At 42.9% G+C, this 19,354-nt stretch overlaps 1 protein-coding gene across 1 annotated transcript in view; it reads left to right on the forward strand.

The window, feature by feature from the left end:
• The window catches only part of snd1 (staphylococcal nuclease and tudor domain containing 1), a 175,131-nt gene that overhangs the window by 62,392 nt on the left and 93,385 nt on the right, over nucleotides 1-19,354 (forward strand). The window contains exon 16 of the mRNA XM_063905770.1: nucleotides 1,602-1,711. Coding sequence (XP_063761840.1) covers nucleotides 1,602-1,711 — 110 coding nt within the window. The remainder of the gene's footprint in view (nucleotides 1-1,601; nucleotides 1,712-19,354) is intronic.

Genomic DNA, 19,354 nt, shown 5'->3' on the forward strand with positions numbered 1-19,354 from the left:
GAGCACTGTATGTCCCTGTTAGGCACCAAGGACACATTTGGGGACATCTTCAAACATTATTGCTCTATTGGTTAGTAATGTAATCTTCAAATATAAGAAATGCTTGAACAAATACTCTCTTAAGCACATGCCTCCATTTTATTCAGGTTGTTCCCATTCGTCACATTGCTGGGCATCATTCTCTCAGGCAAAACATGTGGGGGACACTTTTCATACAAGTATGTCACTAGTCAAAGAAAAACCCAGTGGAACATGTATTGAACTTGCACAACTTTAATATTAAAGAAGTCCTTGTCAAAGCCTGAGTTGACCACCTCCAAAACATCTGGATCTGCTTCTATATAAACATATAGAAAATGAAGGGGTATAAGAGACAGAACGAGCGAGTCCAATGAAGCTGGATATTCTCCAGCATTATGATGTGGTTTAGTTGAATATTCGATTCTGATTGGTCAATTCAGAACATGTGACATATTGTTAATCCAGTAGTACAGACCGTTGTCAAAAACTTGTAGGAGGATAATAAGTTAAAATACGGAGCGCTGGATGTCAGATGAATCACCAGAAGAAGACAGACAGGAAGTGAACACAGGAACACGGTCTGGGCTCTGCAGGGTTTAAGGACTTGTTAATGGATCAGAAAATGTGAACAGACTTGAACAGTTACAGAAAACCTCGATCAGTGTTGCCGTAAAGTTGTTGTTGTCGCAGTTCCAGCCATTGGTACGCCGTCGAACAGAGTTTCTTTTTCCTTGCGGAAGAAATACGATCATTTTTGAGTCAATCAAATAATTTCAATTGGTATTGGGAGTTGAGTCGTTGGTTTGTTTAGTATCATTGCACCAGGCTCCCTGATCAGCCTGTCGGGTGTTCTTTTCCCCATAATGACCGCCTCGCTGCACATTATCCCTTACATAGAGGCTGTACTTCCTAATGTGTGAGACTTTGGACCGAACTTCCTGTACGATCGACTCACCCCCTCTCCGCCTCACAGCCCCGGCACCTTCCAACAGAGCCTCCCTCTTATGCATACCTCTCTTGCATACGCCTCCTTTTATCACAGTATACTTTTTTAAACAGTGTGAACATGAAATGGTCTCACGGCGCCTTTATACCCACTCGTTCCTCTCCCACCCCCTCCCCCCCGGTGCCCTGGAGCTTATCCATTCCCACCTAAACTCTAGAAGAAAGACTTCTGAAAACACACCGACTGGAAGACCCACCACCTGACAAGGCTGTAGTTTAATCCCGCTAACACAGAAACACTCTACGCACTCACCGTTGACCTTTTTGGATGACCAATTATCCAGTGAGTGCTGATGATAGTGTCGCTGGTTAATCTGCTCTCCGCCACGGACGTACCTCTGAGCAAATTTGACCTCGACCTGCTAAGAGGGATGACAGTTGTTCAGAGCACTCAAGGTCTATATAATCTATCAATGCCCACATTATTCCCATATTATCATGTTCTCTATTTGACAGATCCAGTTATGTCCTGCTCTTTTTGTACTTATCAAGCCAACTAAAACTATTCAGGATGTCCAGCTGTTCCTTTTGATTAGCCAACCTTTAACTCCTGCAATCATGCTTGTCTTTCCCAGGTATCGAATGCCCACGCAGCTCCAGGAATATGCCCGGGGGGATGCAGGTGGCTGAACCCTTCAGTGAAGAAGCCATGCTGTTCACCAAAGAGCTGGTGCTGCAGAGAGAGGTAAGCAGGATTGCGGGACATTTCTGGCCCCCGGTTGCATCACTTCCTTGCGGTTTGAAATGCTCATTCTCATGTTGCTAACACTGGCCATTCTGCTACTTTGGCAACACACATTGCTGCGTTTTATTTTCACACTCACAATCCAAGTTTAGTCTGCTTTGAGCCTTTTGGTTTAGAGATGCGAGAAGAATTAGGTCTATTATTTTTCAATAACAGTTGTTCAATACCACAGAAGCTACTTTTGGCCGGAAAACAAATTTCCATCACGCATTCTGGCTTGTTTTTAAGTGATTGCCACATTGAGTAGAATGGATTTGATTTGAGCACCACATATTCATCAAATTATGTTAGTTAATTTACAGTTTTATGAAGTAGTATAACATTTTACAGGCACTATTTATACTTCCATACATGAGGATTTGACATGACAGACATCCATATTTTCCTATATATCTGTTCCAAACTATATTCATGTTTTTCCATTTGAGGTCAGAAACAGTAAATAAATGTCACCACTGACTCCCAAATTATCTTATATGAAGCGCAGCCTCCTCAAGTGCTGTGAAATCTCAACCACAATCCATTCAAAAGTTGCCACAATCAAGTAGACCAAACCGAAGCACACACACCCCGTACCTCCCCCTCTTACACCCAGTTTATGGAAAGCTCACCTGATAGTGGATCAGTGCTCCTGGGCTTTAGGAAACTCCACTGTGTGCCCGCTCATTCACATGCTAATACGTTTTTATAGGAAGCAGTGAACGGGCCGAGCCCATAATGGAACCAGCCATAATCCCGCCACCACTTATCCCGGCCACACACTGCCTCTCTTTAACTCCCCCTCCCCACCCCCTATCGCCACTTTAAAGGGCTCTCTTTGCACAGGGTGGCTGACTCCACTGTTCGCCGCTCTTTAATTGTCATGGAAATGTACCTTTGCCAGCGTTTGGAGGTGGACTACTGTTGGAGTGGTAGATCTGTGTGTGTGGCAGTGTGTGTGTGGCAGTGGTGGAAACTAGCTAAGTACATTAACTCAAGTCATGTACTTTTGCATTTGAAGTACCGAGTATTTTTATTTCATACCACTTTAAACTTCTATTCTACGACAATTTGGAGGCAAATGTTGTACTTTTTACATTTATTTTGCAGATTTATTTCCTCGTTACTTTATAAATCATTTTCACACTCTTAACTAATGGAAACAATAAAAGGTGTGATTATTTGGTATAAATTAAACCATCCAACATTATATTTCAGTAACTAATACCGTGACTGGGAAATAATGTAATTTAGCTAAGACGTTTTTTTTCTGAAATATTTTACAGATCCAGCTTCTTAAAATTGAAGATTTACTGCTTTTGATTTAAAATACTTAAATGTTTTTTGAGTTTTTTCTGCAATGAGTACTCCTAATACTTTAAGTACATTTAGATAGATGCAGTACATTTACTTGAAGTTGAGTATTTTTAGTGTGGTATTAGTACTTTTACTCGAGTAAAGAATCTGATTACCTTCTCCATCACTGGTGTGGAGAGAGCCAGGCGTATAGGTTGGATCCAGGAAGCCTTGCCTGTGAAATAATTGATGCTAGCAACAGGGGATTTTGATTGACAGCCAACCATGAGTCGGTGCAGTGCAGAGGTGCTCCAGCGCTGACATGTTGATATGAATTTTGATTATATCCTTTTTTTCCGATGCACACACAAATGCATAATTAATCAGATTTATAAGGCGCCTGCTTCGCCACACCGCCCTTAGTCTTACAGAAACGCGCGCATATTAAATTAAACATTTCTATCCATACCCACTCTTGACGCAAACGCTCTCACACATTTTCTCCCTTGCCAGTCATCGGTGGTGTCAGCAAGTTTTTCTTCTCACAGGTAGGTGGGAGTTAGCAGGCAGGACGGAGCCACAGAATGAGCCCAGTGCGGGGGCTGCTTGGCTGGCTGCACTGACCTGCTGTTATGGGCTAGTAGGAACACAAACACACTCTCAAACGGACACGTTTCCAATAAACAACACAGTTAAGCATTAACACATGAGCTGTCACTTTTCCAAAATTATTAACTGAAAAAAAGAAGCTACTTTTTGAAAATCCGGTTCATGGCAAGAAAACCAGGTGACAGGTCTGAAAACACACACTTCTAGCTGTAAAGAAAGTCAAATGATGGTGTATTGGTGGAGTGAGAAGGTGAGAGGAAGTGCAGGAGCTCTAACGAGAGAGTATATAGCGGCAGAATAAAGAGGTGTGATGTAGGATGGAAAGGTAGAGACGCTTCTCTCCATCTCTCCTCTCCCTGAGGGCGAGCGAAACAGGTTATTAAGGTGTGTCACTCTCCATCCTGAATACACATCGTTTGGTTTCATTAGCATAAGACTCCGCTGTTGATCCGTGTCTGAATAGCGTGTGATTGCAGAAGCTTTTCACCATGTTTTGGAAGACGGCCTCACGTGAATAACATTTGATTTGGTTTTTGCCGGCGTATTTGTATGCATTCATCAAATAATTCTCTCGCTCTCGCCGCTTCACAGCCCTTTCCAGCTCTGCAGGGCTTTGTGATGTGATGGCATGTTGACTCAATGGTCCGTGTGCTTTTTTCTTCTCTTCATGCACTTCTGTATCTTACTGCTCTGTAATTATCTGCTCTGAAAGTGATGCAGACATGAGCTTTTTGGTGTTTCACTGATAGCCTTTTCTCTCTCCCGCTTCCCTTTTACCGTTTGTGACTCTTCTCTGGTGTCCAGTTTTAAATCTGACATTTGCTCTCCCCCCTCCCCTCCCAGCCCCTCCTTCATCTAGTTCTCCCCCTCTAAACCGCCACACAGCCATATCTTAATTTCTCCTGATGCAGACACGCATAATTAATGTGCATCCAGCGAGGGTAGAGGCTCTGGTTTCTTTCTCCTCTATTTATAAACACCACCACCACCACCCCTCACTCCATCTGTGTCTCCCTGGTGATTCGCTGTTTTTTTACAGATTTATTTCACTTTCTGACTTTCTTTTCTTCAAAAAAAAAAAACCCTTTTGTGTTTATCTGCTCCGTCTCCCTCCCTCCCCTCTTCCTATCTTTCACTGTCTGCCTGCCTCTCTCCCTCTGCGTTGTGTTAATCTCTGACAGACACTGCTCCCGTTCGCAGTGTGGAACCCAAACAGCAGCACATAATTCTGAGGGAAAAAGGGAAACACATGGTAAACACCACTCCCAGACGTCTCTTCTCTGTTTTGATGTATTCCGTTTAATTTTTCTCACCTCCCACCTTCCATTGACAAAAAAAACCCAAAACAACACATCCATTCAGAGTCTCTGTCACTGACGCTTTTTTATTTTCGCTTTGGGTGGCAACTTCAAACGCTCAGGCTAACCAGCAGGGACGAAGAAGATGAGTTCTACCGCGTGTTAATCGGCGAAGAGCCAGCTAGAGACGGCACGTAATTAGCTGTGCAGCGTTAATGAAACACACTATTCAGTGAAACAATATTTAAACTGTTCCCAATGTGTATGTTTAATCGGCGTCAGTCCAAACAGAGAATGCTGTAAGGTGACAGAGTGACGCTGGCAGCAAAGTCACTTTAAATCTACAAACTATTTGAGACATGCTTGAAGAATAATAGTTCCAGGTGCTATTTTTACATTTGAATATTGAATTAGAGCTTCTGCAGGGTTTCACATAAGCTCACATCTTTCAAACTCAGTTACAAATCACATTTAGTTTGCAGTGGTGTAAGTACATTTACTCAAGTACAATTTTCAAGGATTTATACTTTACTTAAGTATTTCAGTTTTTTCTACTTCTACCCCATTACAATTCAAAGGTAAATCATCTACATTTATTTAATACCCTTAGTTGCTAGGCTCATCTGGATTAATGATGGTAAATATAATCAACCCTTAAATCTGACTGTAGTTCACCTGGAGTAAATTCAGCAGCTACCCTGCAGTATACAAAGCCATTCAAACTAGCTGCACCTTTACCAGCTCTGAGAACACTTTAATGATCAATAATTATAAAACATATCAGAGATATTATTCTGAATGAACCAATCAAACAATGACTACTTTTACTTTTAGTGCTTTACGTATTCTTTTGTACTTTAACTTGAGTAACATTTTGAATGCAGGACTTTTACTGTAACAGAGTATTCCTACACTCTGGTACTTCTACGTTTAAGATCTGAGTACTTCTCCCACCTCTGATTTTGTAATATTTCGTCTTTGGTAATGAAATCTTTAATTTGTGTTAGCAAAGAGTCAATTGATTGTATATTTTTCCAGTTATATAACAGATACCCTTTCAAGGGGGGTGGAGCAGGAATGAGGAGAGAGGGTGAGGCAGAGCCGGAGTGTTTGATGAGCAGGTATGAGAGCGGGCTAAGTGGACAGTAATATGCGATGTACTGATCCACCTACGTCCTCCGTCAGCCCTGTTGACCTCATTCAGTCTGGGTGGTCCCTCATCTCCTGCGCTGCCTACACAGTAACACTCTATCTACCTCTCATACACACGCTCCTATAGCTCCCATTCTCTGCTTCACACAACATGGGCCTATGTGTGTGTCGGGGTGTTTTTCCTCCCTTTAAGTATTAAGCATACATTTTGTAGAAAGTGTTTTGTAATCACCTAAACTGTGTGTCATGCCCTTGTGATGGATTAGTAGAAAAACAGCCTATTTAGTAGGAATAATTTCTAAATGTATAGCTTGTAGTGCATGTCTTTCCTTTGGAGCAACAATTTAGAGACACTTCCTTTCACTGCAAATTTCAAATAACATGGCAATAGATGAAGAATGTCAATTGCTGCAATCAGGCAAAGAAAACACACAAAACAAGATTAAATTAGCATTTTAACATAATTGCCTCAGTCTTTACACACACACACACACACACACACACACTGACACACACTGACTTACCTGTCTCTGTGCAGAATGTCAAGTCTCGGTGTCGTGTTGCACTCGTCTCTAACCCCTCTTTATCACGGCCCTCGCTCCCACCTTACCCCACCTTGGGACCAAAACTGTGCCCCCCCCCCACCCCACCCCCTGCTGTTAACGGTGTGGGGCTGGCACAGGCTACATTCAGACCTGCAGGGGGGGCCGTGTCGTGGAGCGATGAGTCATTGTGCGAGCTGTGAGCTGCATTCTGTGAGCCATTTAATGAAACGCTTATACATCCGAACACCTTTCAGGATATCAAGAGGATGTGTCCGCCTGTTCTCTGTGCGATTATTCTGAAAGGACACCTACCATACAGGTACAATGGGGCGATTGGATAATTGAAGTGCAATCCTTTTCTGCACATTTGTGGTCAGTTTCTCCAATCAATTCATTTAGCATTCTCCACACACACACACACACACACACACACACACACACACACACACACACACACACACACACACACACAGAACGCATCCTTCCTGCGTTCCAGCCTCTCTTTCCACGTCTTATTCTGCGTCTCAGGGCCCGCGGGACACCATCGGATTTCTCCCCAGCTTCCATGCTCGCATTGATTTCCAATCACGCTTGAATTATTTTGGCATGAGGCCGATTATACAAGTACTGCTTTGACCATGTCCCTTCCTCCCCTCCCTCCCCCTCCTCTTTCACACACTTGCCTCACATTCTGTCGTTCATATTGGCCTGTTTTTGTCGACATCCATTTGTGAATATTTGCATCTATTTTTGATTTGTTTCTTTCTTGAGTGAGAGTGTATGCGCTGGAGAGAGAATGCGAGTACACATAATGAATAATGCATGGTGTGGTTTCCCCGGTCAGAGAGACAAACAGACGGTGGGGATGGTGAACTGCCCCTCGAGTCCTTTTTTTTCCCACCACATACTGTAGTTAAACAAACCACGAGTGCAGAAGGCAGCCCCACATCCACATTACTGCTGCTTTATGGCCACAGACAGGATATGTCCCCATCTATTTATAATGCAGCAGTCTGGACTACCACACCAGAAATGTGCAATACTTTTCACCGTTATAGGCTAGCTACATTTACTGACAGTAGAATGTTTGTTACTCGAGGGATATAACCCATAGGAGGCTTGTTATCATTTAAAATGACACTATAGAGTTGTGCAGGGATGACGTGTTTTTGTAGGCCGACCTGGAAGTAAGCTGCGCATGGGTTCCCTCCACAGAAAAACAATGCAATTTCTCCATAGGCTTTTGGAATATTGTAAAAAAAAGCAGATCTGTGGAAAGCCAACCTATTTGATAAATGCCGTTTTTTCAGCCGGATAACCTCCACATGTCTACCCTACTTTTATCATTTTCGAATCATAAATCTGCAAAGGCTAAATGCTAACGTTATGCTATAAACGAACTACATACGAGTACAGAAGAGTCGCACGACTTAAGATCCTTTCAACTGACTTTTGCGCGCTTGCATATTTTAACAAAGCTGTTCTTTTTAGCCACACTGAATTTAGCTAGAAGTCATGGCTGTTTCAATTACCAGTCTGATATCGTTTTACACAGATGAGCTAACAAACTTAGCGGGAGTGTTTACGTGTTCAGCGTAATGGCGTACAACATCCTTGGCAGGTTCTGTAGTCCTATTCAGCCACTTAACCATCGTTTTTCAGACACGTAAACTTTTCAAAAATCACCGGGGGGGGGTGTGTTCACTGCTGATGTATTTAATGTCGTAGAACAAAACGAGATCCATCTGTTAAATTTGTGTCAACCACAGACCTTATTTCGAGCTATTTTTCAAAATCCTACGCAGAAATCCCATTGACTCTCAGACGAGGGAACAGGAAGTGGTAAAATGCTCTCTCACTTCCGGATTTTAGGACTCATTCCTTCACCACTCTTTGGAGTCTTTATTGGCAGACTAAGATATTCTAATCGATGAAATGTCAATAATATAATCTAAAAGGAAGGTGTAATCGACATTTACCATTATTGATGTTGATGCATCTGAGGGAAAAAACCGGAAAAAAATATTTGAGGTCTTTTTTCCTTGCCCAGCAATAATTGTGTTTCTTTAAAAAAAGATAAGCAGCTAGTTTAAAAAAAAAAAAAAAAAAAAAAGATTAAGCATGTAATTTCAAATTTGACCTTGGATTTCACCTCCATGGAGCTTTAACGCCATTAGCAGCAGTTTGTAGCAACCACCGCTAATTGGTGTCACGGGTGGAGTCTGAGCATTTTTTTTTGCAGCGCTTTGCAAATAAAGTAGCGCTCTGCCCTGTTTGCGTGTATCAGTGTCACAGCTGAGCGGCTTTTTGTTCCTTTTTGGAAAAATGGAGAATAACAGCCTGAAGGTGAACAAAGCGACCCACATAAACACTGACGGTGAGATAGATGGGCCTGAATAGAGATGGAGAGATGAGAGGAAGGGAGAAACCTGCTCGCCACTTTATCGCCCTAACTCCTTTCTGTGTGTGTGTGTGTGTGTGTGTGTGTGTGTGTGTGTGTGTGTGTGTGTGTGTGTGTGTGTGTGTGTGTGTGTGTGTGTGTGTGTGTGTGTGTGTGTGTGTGTGTGTGTGTGTGTGTGTGTGTGTGTGTGTGTGTGTGTGTGTGTGTGTGTGTGTGTGTGTGTGTGTGTGTGTGTGTGTGTGTGTGTGTGTGTGTGTGTGTACCGTCCACCCCTGATAAGCAGACCCTGCAAACAGTGCAAAGACACAGACACACACTGTGCTTGGGGACCAGCTGAATCCTCTTAGCCCTTTTCCTCCACATGAAGGACACTGCAGCACTCTTCCACATCAATGAGGGCAGTAGTATAATGCTCTCATGCACTGTACCGTCCCACAGTATATCAATCCTCATCTTTAATTCTCTTTCTTTCCGTGCTTTTCTTTTGCACTCTTTTCCCCTCACATTGATCTGCATTTCAGCTGCTTTGCTACAAGGACAAATCTCACTGAGAGAGAGCATAATGAGGGTGTATAGTGTGTGTGCACATTCCTAGAAAAGTAATTGATGAACCTATGGTCCTAAGACTGCATGTTTCAAAAGAAATGTAAGCAGCAGTGGAGAACAAAATGACTTTTATTGTCTCTTTTTGTTTGCCTTTCCTCGGTTATACCCAGGTCTCTCTCAGATAGAAAGAAAGTATATTGAATTTTGCTCCGTGCGAGAATTCTCCATCCAGATATCAAGTGGCTGTATCAATACACACGTCATTACCTGTCTCTGTATCTGGCTCTTTCTTCTTTTCGCTCTTTTTGCTCCGCCTTTTGTTCAAATAAACAACAGATCTGTTTGAATTCACTCCTTTCAGTCAGCGCTGATCAGCCAGAGTAAAAGGTTTGTGACGAAGAAGTAGAGACAACTAATTAATATATTGAAAGGAGAGTATTGTATACTATGGAGTATTGACTTTTGAATGAGGCCAGTCCAAACTCGATAGCTTAACAGTCGCCCGACAGTTGGACCAATTTAATTCCTGCTTTTTATCACAAACAAGGAGTATATAACTGTTGGAGGTCTAATTTAAATCTAATGCACATGTTATTTAGTCATTAGAAATGTATAACGGACTCATACAATGTCTCAGCTTTGGCTTTTTACTCTTAAAGTGTCTTCTTTTAAATCCTCAGCTGATTCTCCTTCTGCCCCATGAGGCAGCTTCAACTTTTATTGCTAATCTTTTCATTTACAATTATTGTTGTCTCGCCATTCTTCTCACTCAGCTGGCATTTTACGTCCCTCGCTGTGTGGATGTTAGCACACACACTCCCTCTCTCCTTGTTGGTTGTCACGGTTGTCTTTCAGTGCCCTCACGTCACCCCCCTCTTTTGAAAGTTATTTCCACACATGTTCATTTCAGTACCCCCCCTTCAGCCTGACCCAAAATGAAAACACTCTCACACAGTTTCACACATCCCCAAATCCCTCCCGCCGTGTCGCCTTCCCAGCTGCAGGCCGCTAGGTGTTTGTTATCCGAACACGAACGCTGTTTGACACTGTAACAAACATGGCGTGCTTCAGAGGCAACATCTACAGTCAGATTCATTAGCAGCAAATCAATTAAGCCCTTTCCTGACATCATTTAAAGCCATTTTTATTAGATAAAATGCTGAAATTCAATACTGCTAGATTAAACCCAGTGCGTGTGCTGTTGCTATCTGACCTAGATACTTCATGTGAACCAGTATATAGTCTGTCCTTCCCCATATGTCAGCTGAATCTCTGATGAGCCGGCCTCAGGAAGTGGCTCCGGGCCTCGATGCTTTATTGATGCTTCGATTGATCGTATTCTGTGACTCAACATTGAACATATTGACAACTTTGGCAGCATTCCACTCTTTTGTGCAGTTTTCTTCCCTGTGCTTGGATATATTAGAGGTAATAAAAGCCATATATTGATGCATTGCAGTCAACATTTATGTATCTGTGTGTCCATCTCAGGCTATGCAGAGAAATGCTTCTCTCATTCATCACTAACATAGAGAGTTTGTGTGTGTGTGTGCAGGATAGCGCAGAGCAGATACCAGCCTTTCAGTCTTGCTAATGGTTCCCTTGACAACACAGCAGTTGCTACACATCGACAGTGCCTTGGCTGTAGGGTTTAAACAAATAGTACAAAAGACACACACACACACACACACACACACACACACACACACACACACACACACACACACACACTGAAATCAGCTTTTCTGATAAAAAGAGCACTCCCTGTCCTTCTCTTTTTAAAACGAGACACACACCCTGCTGTCTCAACCACCATCATCACCTGTTCCATTCCCCAGGTCGTGTGTGTCATGTCAGTCCTCCATTACCCGCTCGTTTATTGAGTTGTCAACGCGTGGCCCCGCTGCTCGGAGGGCTCACCTACCCAGACCTCCCAATCTCCTCTTGTCTTGTCCTTTTCTTTTCCCCTCTCAAGCTTCCTCGCTAACTCTGCCTACCTGGCGTGCGCGGGAACACAGCCTCAGAGATGTGAATACATAAGCGTGCAAATAAAGGGCAAGAAGAGGTGCGATTTGAAGCATTAATCCTTGGGCAGCTTACCCCAGCACAACCTCCTCACGCCTGCACCCTTATCCCCATCTCAGCATCCCCTTCCATCTACTTCTCCTCTCACTCAATTGCTTCATATCCCTTTTCCAACAAGAGAGAGGCTATCTCAGCGGCTGTGTCAGCGATCAGCATCTCTCCTCCCTCCTCCTCTCCTCTCACTTTTTTCCCCAGAGGAGAGACGGGGGGGGGGGGGCATAAAGGGAAGACGAGCCTGGCAAAATCTTTTCAAAAAACAGGGATTGGGCTCTTAGCTTTGAATTCAGACAGATAAAGCTAATGGCAGCAGTGGGCGACAGGCGGAGAGCCGTGTGTGCATAGCTCCAATTGAGGCCAGCTATAGAAATGTAGTCGCTTTAAACCCCTTTGCTGGCTCAATCTCTCTCTGGATATGCAGGGGTGTATGCAGGGGAAGTTCCAAGAAAGGCTGGCCGGGGCACTGCAGCTTTTTCAAAACGCTTTGGTTGTCAGCTGAATGTTAAAGCCAGAGCGCCTGCTGCTGTGCAAGTGTGTTCAGTTAGCCTTTTCTGAGAGGTGATCAATATCTCCGAGGCACATTTCATTATCTTTCAAAGAGGATCTTGTGCTGATTTATTTATTCATTCTAACCTTGTTTGGCCTTTAACAACAACAGGTAAGGTAGTGATAGCCCTTTCCTCTCACTGCTATAACTCAAAAAATCTGCGGTTTGGAGTCGCCCCGGACAACATTGTCCTTTCCAGACATTATTCAAACGCTGTTGCTTTTGCTTCACTAATTGCTAGGCGACTTAAACTTATGAGGTGGAAACTGGAGGCGCCTCTCACTCATGTCCAGTGGGTGACAGAACTCATACAGTTTCTACACATGGGGAAAATAAAGTGTACTTTTGGTGGCTCCACTTTGTTAACATATGTGTTCTCTTCCCTAACTGATTCATCTTTTCTTAATTGTAAAGAAAAATAATAAGCTGAATTAGAATACAGAACTACTATAGTCAACCATGACCAACAATATTTTTTATTAGTTTTGTTTTAGTTTTTTGTGCTGTGACTTGTCTATCATTCTAAATGTTTTTGTACTATTGATGTTGTCTTATTCTGGGGGGGAGGGCGGTTAAAAAACGAATTGAAAACCTGCAGGCCTGTTATTCTGTCTTTGACAATGTATTTGTTGTTTAAGAAAAAGGAAAATAAAGCAAAAACTAAAACAGATCTGAGGTTTCCAGGAGCGCTGTGACTGTTAGCCTCTGGTGTGTCTATACTGCTGACATTCAGCACTAACGTCTGACACTCCCACAGACAAACGCTTGCGTTTTAACATTGCCGCTCCATACTGTTTCGTCTGCCGCCTCGTAGCAACTCGTTTCCCACTTTTGGCTGACACAAACATGTACACACACACACACACACACACACACACACACACACACACACACACACACACACACACACACACACACACACACACACACACACACACACACACACACTCACACTCACACTCACAGTTATTATCTCCTGGAACAATACTAATAGATGCATGTACTGCTGTGAGCAAACAGTTTGTGCCTCCGCTGCCAACAGAGTGGGAAGGTGAACGCTTGCCAAGTCTCCTCCACCCCGAGCCTCCTCTATTCCTCCTCTCCTCTCCCCTTATCCATCATTAAACTTCACACACCTTTTCTCTGTCTCCCCTTTCTCCCTTTTTTTGATCAGTTCCCTCTGCCTTCTATCAATACTCCTCTCAGCCACATCCTCCTGTTCACTGTATCAAACTCCCATTAGAGTCTGTAGGTTTTTCTGCTGCTCACACCACCACCTACTTGTGTAATATCTCTCTCACTTGTGGAGCTAATCCCTCATGTTTACTCTCTCGCAGCAACTATGGCTCACGACTTGGTTTTTGAAGTATTTTTACTGCCGCAACAACAAGAACAAAACTGTAATTGATGGACAAACACATGCCCTCCCGCACACACAGGCCTTTGATGTGCCGTGTCCCTCACTGTGGCTAATTAAACACGACCAGAGAGTGTGAAGCGGTATAACTAGCTGTCTAATAATTGGCTCCCCCGTTGGGCAGGTACTCTTATATCAGCCAGGCCGACGAGGTCACGCTCAGCTTGGGGCCACATAGCGCCTCGTTTTAAAGTTTCTGGTTTGAAGACACCCAACACTCCCCAGTTTTGCTTTTCTAATCAGAATAAGTTTAAAAACCCTCAGTGTCGGACAAACAACTGACACACATTGATAAACAACCAGTCCTTAAATCAATTTATCGTAATTTTAAAGTCAGAAATCTATTTTCTTGTCAATGTATTGTCTTGTTGGAGGCCTTAAACCCTTGCTTTAACATTTAAATTAGCAAAGTTGAAAAGTTTATCTCCATTTTTTATCATGTCTGCCTCCATCTCCAATGACTCGCATTTAAAGATGTCCCAATTGAGCTCCAGAGTATCTCGCTTTTAAAGTTAAGGTGTTGTCTGACATTTCTACGCAGCTACCGGATTAAAATGCTCTTTGCTATCTTTTTTTTCCCCGGCATGGCATATGCTTTGATCAGTTTTTCTGCGGAGGTGGCACAGTTAGACTGGCACAGGTTCACCTGCAGTGACTCACACACAAGCTCCTCTCCAGCATGCAGTCACACATCTGTAAGTGTTATTGCAGAGGGCTGAATCATATCAAAGACACGACCAAAAACTAGTGGACTCGTAAACACATCACTGCTAAATATGCACATGTTTCTCTAATACAAATTCAAACAATTGTATCACCTACAGCACACGGAATAAATCACAGCACGCACTCTTCTTTTCTCTTTATGCTTGAGTCCAAAAGGATTTATTTTGAAGTCACAATTAAAGGGAATGACCTAAATGTTTACAGGGTTTAGTTCCTCTGGTTTTAGATCTGCCAGCATCCTTTTCTATTAAGAAAGCGCTGTGTGTTTTAAAAACGAGCCCTTTTAGAGACACCATTAATTAAGGTTCCATTAAAAAAATTGTGGCTGGGATCAGCGCCTGAACCCCGCCTCCACATGAAAACAGCTTGAGCTCCCCTCCCCTTTCTGTTTCGGAGTTCGACTTAGATAAAGTAATTAAACAAAGCCTGACCAATTCCCAAATGCCCGCTGCTAAAGATTAAAAAACTGCGAGGCGAAAAAGACTTGGCTACCTACAATGCAGCGAGGCTTTACTTGCAAACAGACGTTGGCTATTGATTTGTTTGATCTTTAAAGATCACTACTGACCCACCTGCACCCACACACATGGAAGCACACACAGTTTGCTGCAGCAGCTGAATAATTCTGCCACTACATAAAAAAAAAACTGTGTTTCAACCCATGGATTGCTGTACGTGGAGCTTTCATCTCCACGTTGCTTTCATGTGCCATCCTGAGCGCTGCAGTGTACGTTTCCTCAGCAAGTCTTTGACAGCAGCACACCGCTTGTCATCTTGAAGTCCACATCAGTGTAAATCCATGATCCTGCAGTTACTACAGAACGAATACCGAGCTCTCCTTAATGTGCCAGATAGGGACGTCTTATCTACTGCAATCACACCCCCCCCCCCACACACACACACTTGTCTCCACTTTTCCCTCCACACCTCCTTTTTTTCTCCATCCTATCCTCTGACAAACTAGATCAGGGTGTCATAGATAATGTGTCGTCTTCACTATCCACCTCGGTTAATTCTCTAACGCAAGTCTGTCTTTCTCCCTGCCTCTCTACTTGCATGGCAACGGAGGAGGCCATTTTGTCACCCCAATTCAACCCCTCCACAATCACTAAAATGTCTTCAGACACACTAGCTCGCACCCTAGAAAATATGAAATCCCAGAATGATCCCTTAACTGCTTATTTTCCTCCAACATAAACCTCCAGGATGGAAACACAGCATCTTCTTTCCTTTCACATACGGCATAAACAATGTTCTCTTGTCTATGCCTTTTGCCGCCTTTCTTCAGAAGATTATATCCATGCATCGCTCGTTATGTTGTTTTGTTTTTTATCGTCGCCCCAGTTGTGTAAAGTAACTAAGTACATTTACACTCAAGTACTGTACTTAAGTACTATTGAGACTTGTTCTTTACTTGAGTATTTCTATTTTTTTCTACTTGGTACTTCTACCAGACTAGAATTCAGAGTTGAATAGTGTACTTTTACTCCACTACATTTATTCAACACCTTTTAGTTGATAAAATCAGACTTCAGTTCACCTGGAGTAAATCCAGCAGCTACCCTGCAGTATACAAAGCCATTAAATCTAGCTGCACCTTTACCAGCTCTGAGAACACTTTAATGATCAATCATTATAAAACATATCAGAGATATTATCTGAAATGGACCAATCAAACAATGACTACTTTTACTGTCACTACCTTAAGTATATGTTGATGCTAATACTAGTACTTTTGCTTGAGTAACATTTTGAATACATGACTTTTACTGTGATAGAGTATTCCTACACTCTGGTACTTCTACTTTTACCCAAGTATAAGATCAGAGTACTTCTCCCGCCTCTTTTAAGCCTACTAATAACCTCAAGAGTTTCATTCCACATATGCAGATTTATTCTTATTTTTATCACATGGCCGCCTGTTTCATAGACTGTGTTTATGTGCTCCTGTGTTTGTGAGTGAGTGAACGAGGGCTCAACCCGAGCTCGGTATCCTTGGTGATGCTGCGCCTGTGATCATGATTTCTCTCCAAGCCGTAAATCTCAACAAAAGCAGTGAAATGAATGGTCAATGGCTTTATTTGTTTCCCGGTGCGTGCAAGTGTGTGTACATCTTTTATTTTATGTGTAATCGCACAAAAAACCCCTCCACAATCCCCCTCCACACATATGTCTCAGACCCCCCCCTCCTCTCGCTGCTAGACCTGATTTACTGCACACACACCTCGGCCTCAGCTACTGGACGGGATCGTAAAAGTAAGGTTTCATCGTTGTTGGCTGCTAAGAAAACGCACAGATATTTTTCACCCACCAAAAGGGCAATAAACTATGTCTCGCTGGGAGGAAGACACTTGAGCGGTCCTACATGGCAGGGAAAAGCTCACACAACCCACCTGCCGTTCACTCCGTTTAAGCAACAAAGTGTATACATCCAATAAAATCTGTTGACGTGAACCTATTGCAACACTACAGCCTCAACGGCACCGGGCTGACAGCCAACTGTATACTGTAATGAAAGACATTTCTTCTGTTTAACCTCACAAATCATACCACCAGCTGGTTATTGAATATGGCTTCATCAGCTCCACACCTTCCACACCTTTACCCTATGCTTGTTAGATTCCGACGAAATATATATCTATAGCACACTGTATATAAAGTGTATCCTCTTAATGACAACACATTAAAGTTCATTTCAAGATCCCTTCTGTCACAATGAGCATGACCTTGCTCTCCGCGTGGATGACGTGCCGTCTCCACCTTTTGACTTCCGCGTCCCTTCCAGTCCCTCCTATCTGACATTAGGACCGCAAAAACGACTCTGTGGCCCTGACTCATGTTGACTCACAAGGCAGCACGCTCGCAGGCCTGCTCAGAATAGCCTCCTGTCTGCTCCACTAGCACACTAGCTAGTGCTCACACAATAATCCCTTCACACGCACTGTGTAGCACACACTCCTTGGCATGCAGATTTCAAGCATGTGTGTAAATGATCAAGGAATCAACAGAAACGTATATGCAAATGATACATATTAAGTTTTAACATTCATATAATTAAGCATTCTGGAAAAATAACCCAACATAAATACATAAACTCACTCCAAGACACTACCTCCTATCAATTAAATGGCGAATCACAACAAATAAAGCATGTTTTCGTCCTTATTTCCCCTGTATGGACCAGCCCTTGTGCCAAAATGTGGTAGTAATCCTAAATGTATGGCAATTCCACCATGAGCGGATCCAAAGTCCCAGAAGAATATATCTCTATCCTATTAATAATTTAGCATTGATCACATTTTAACACAGATTGATTGTTTGCACATGAATCATTATACTTTTCATCATCTTTAATATACATTTGAGCGCACACTGATCGAGCAATGTGCCCGTTTGACAGAGTATTTTTCAAAAGTGAGCAGTCTTGTTGCTCCAGTGACATGACTGATTGAGAGGCTTTAGTTGATAAATGGCTGATGCAATTGAGATTGTAATGCCTATTGGTCTTGGTCATTTTAATGGAATAACTTTATTACAGCCATCTTCTGCGCCTTACTGCATAGTAATTTACAATGCGAAAAAAATCTAATTAAGAGATTGCATCAAAATAATTGGGTTTCAAACTTTGCTACGATATTTTGTTGAGAATTATCTCTTTCCCTCAAATTGAATGAAAGTGAAATCGTGTAGTTTCTTTCCAGTTTAAGGGCTTTGACCTGTTAAATTAGGATTCCTCTTTATCCCACTGACGACACATACGCACATGGTTGCTCTCATCGTCCCTGCAGTTCCATTTGCGCTGACCCCCTTGATCTTCCCATCCTCCCTGCCGTCATATTCACCGGCCTCCCTTTCCTCAAGTACCCCCAGCGGTCAAGTCTATTACTGGTATCAGCACTTCTGATCTGCTGCACTGTGCTATAGTAACATCACACGCTATCTCCCCCCACCACTAGCACCACACCCCTTGTGGTGCTGTCCAGGCCATTCACCACTGATGCAGGAGCCATGATGGCCACGCTATATATCCCCCATTCCATCTGTAGCTGGCACTCTTGCATCACATTTGCTCTGCCTACTCCTCTCCGGAGCGCCTTTGCTCTCTATACCTCTCACTCTCGCTGCTTTGCTTTCCCCTTCTTTGGTAACTCTTCTTCTCTTATTTTCATTTAATGTTACTACTTTGTTCCTTATCTGTTTTTGCTTCATTCTTCTACCTCTCGCCATCTCATCGTGGCTTGATTCTCTCTTAAATCCATTAACTTCTGTCCTTTATTTTAGCCTACCAGAAACAAATCCCTGTACCACCACCTTATCCAACCCTCTTATATTCCTCAGTTTTTATCTTCCTTTGCTGTCGGCTCTTTGCCTCTGGAGTTTGCTCCCTTTCTTTTCTGTTTTGGCTGAATGTCCTACTTTTGCTTGCCCTCTAATAAGTTCTGTCTAGCAATGTCTTTACTTCCCACATTTTTCCCCCTACAGCTCAGTTTCTATGCCATTTTATCTTCTTCCTCCTCAAATCTCTGAGCCTTTACTCCCCCCTCTCCCCTGTCTCTTTGAGCTGTGGGTAAATAGGTGTGTCTTGCCTTGCTTCCTCTTTCAAATGGCTTCATGATTGCTAATGAAGCACACAGAAGAAAAAAAAAAGAAAATGACGTGGAGGAGGAAGGGATAGAGGGATGGAGTGTTTCCCATGGAGACGGGCCCTTCAGTGGCTGCATAGCTGATTGGCTGATTTATGACCCTGTAGCCATGTTGACTGATTAGTATGACAGAGCCTTTTATAGCCCAGCATAGCTTTATATGTGAACACATTCTCGGGTATAAAATATAGACTGAAGCATAAGCCTCCTCCTGCTATTCCATACGGCATGCAATACAGTATGGCCAATCTTACCATCGAATGCCATAACACAGCTTAATGCTTGACACAGTGCTTGCATCTGTTCATACAACTGCTCACAATCCATCTCACCCATTTACAT

Source organism: Eleginops maclovinus, chromosome 17, assembly GCF_036324505.1.
Source record: "Eleginops maclovinus isolate JMC-PN-2008 ecotype Puerto Natales chromosome 17, JC_Emac_rtc_rv5, whole genome shotgun sequence".
Classification (NCBI taxonomy): domain Eukaryota; kingdom Metazoa; phylum Chordata; class Actinopteri; order Perciformes; family Eleginopidae; genus Eleginops; species Eleginops maclovinus.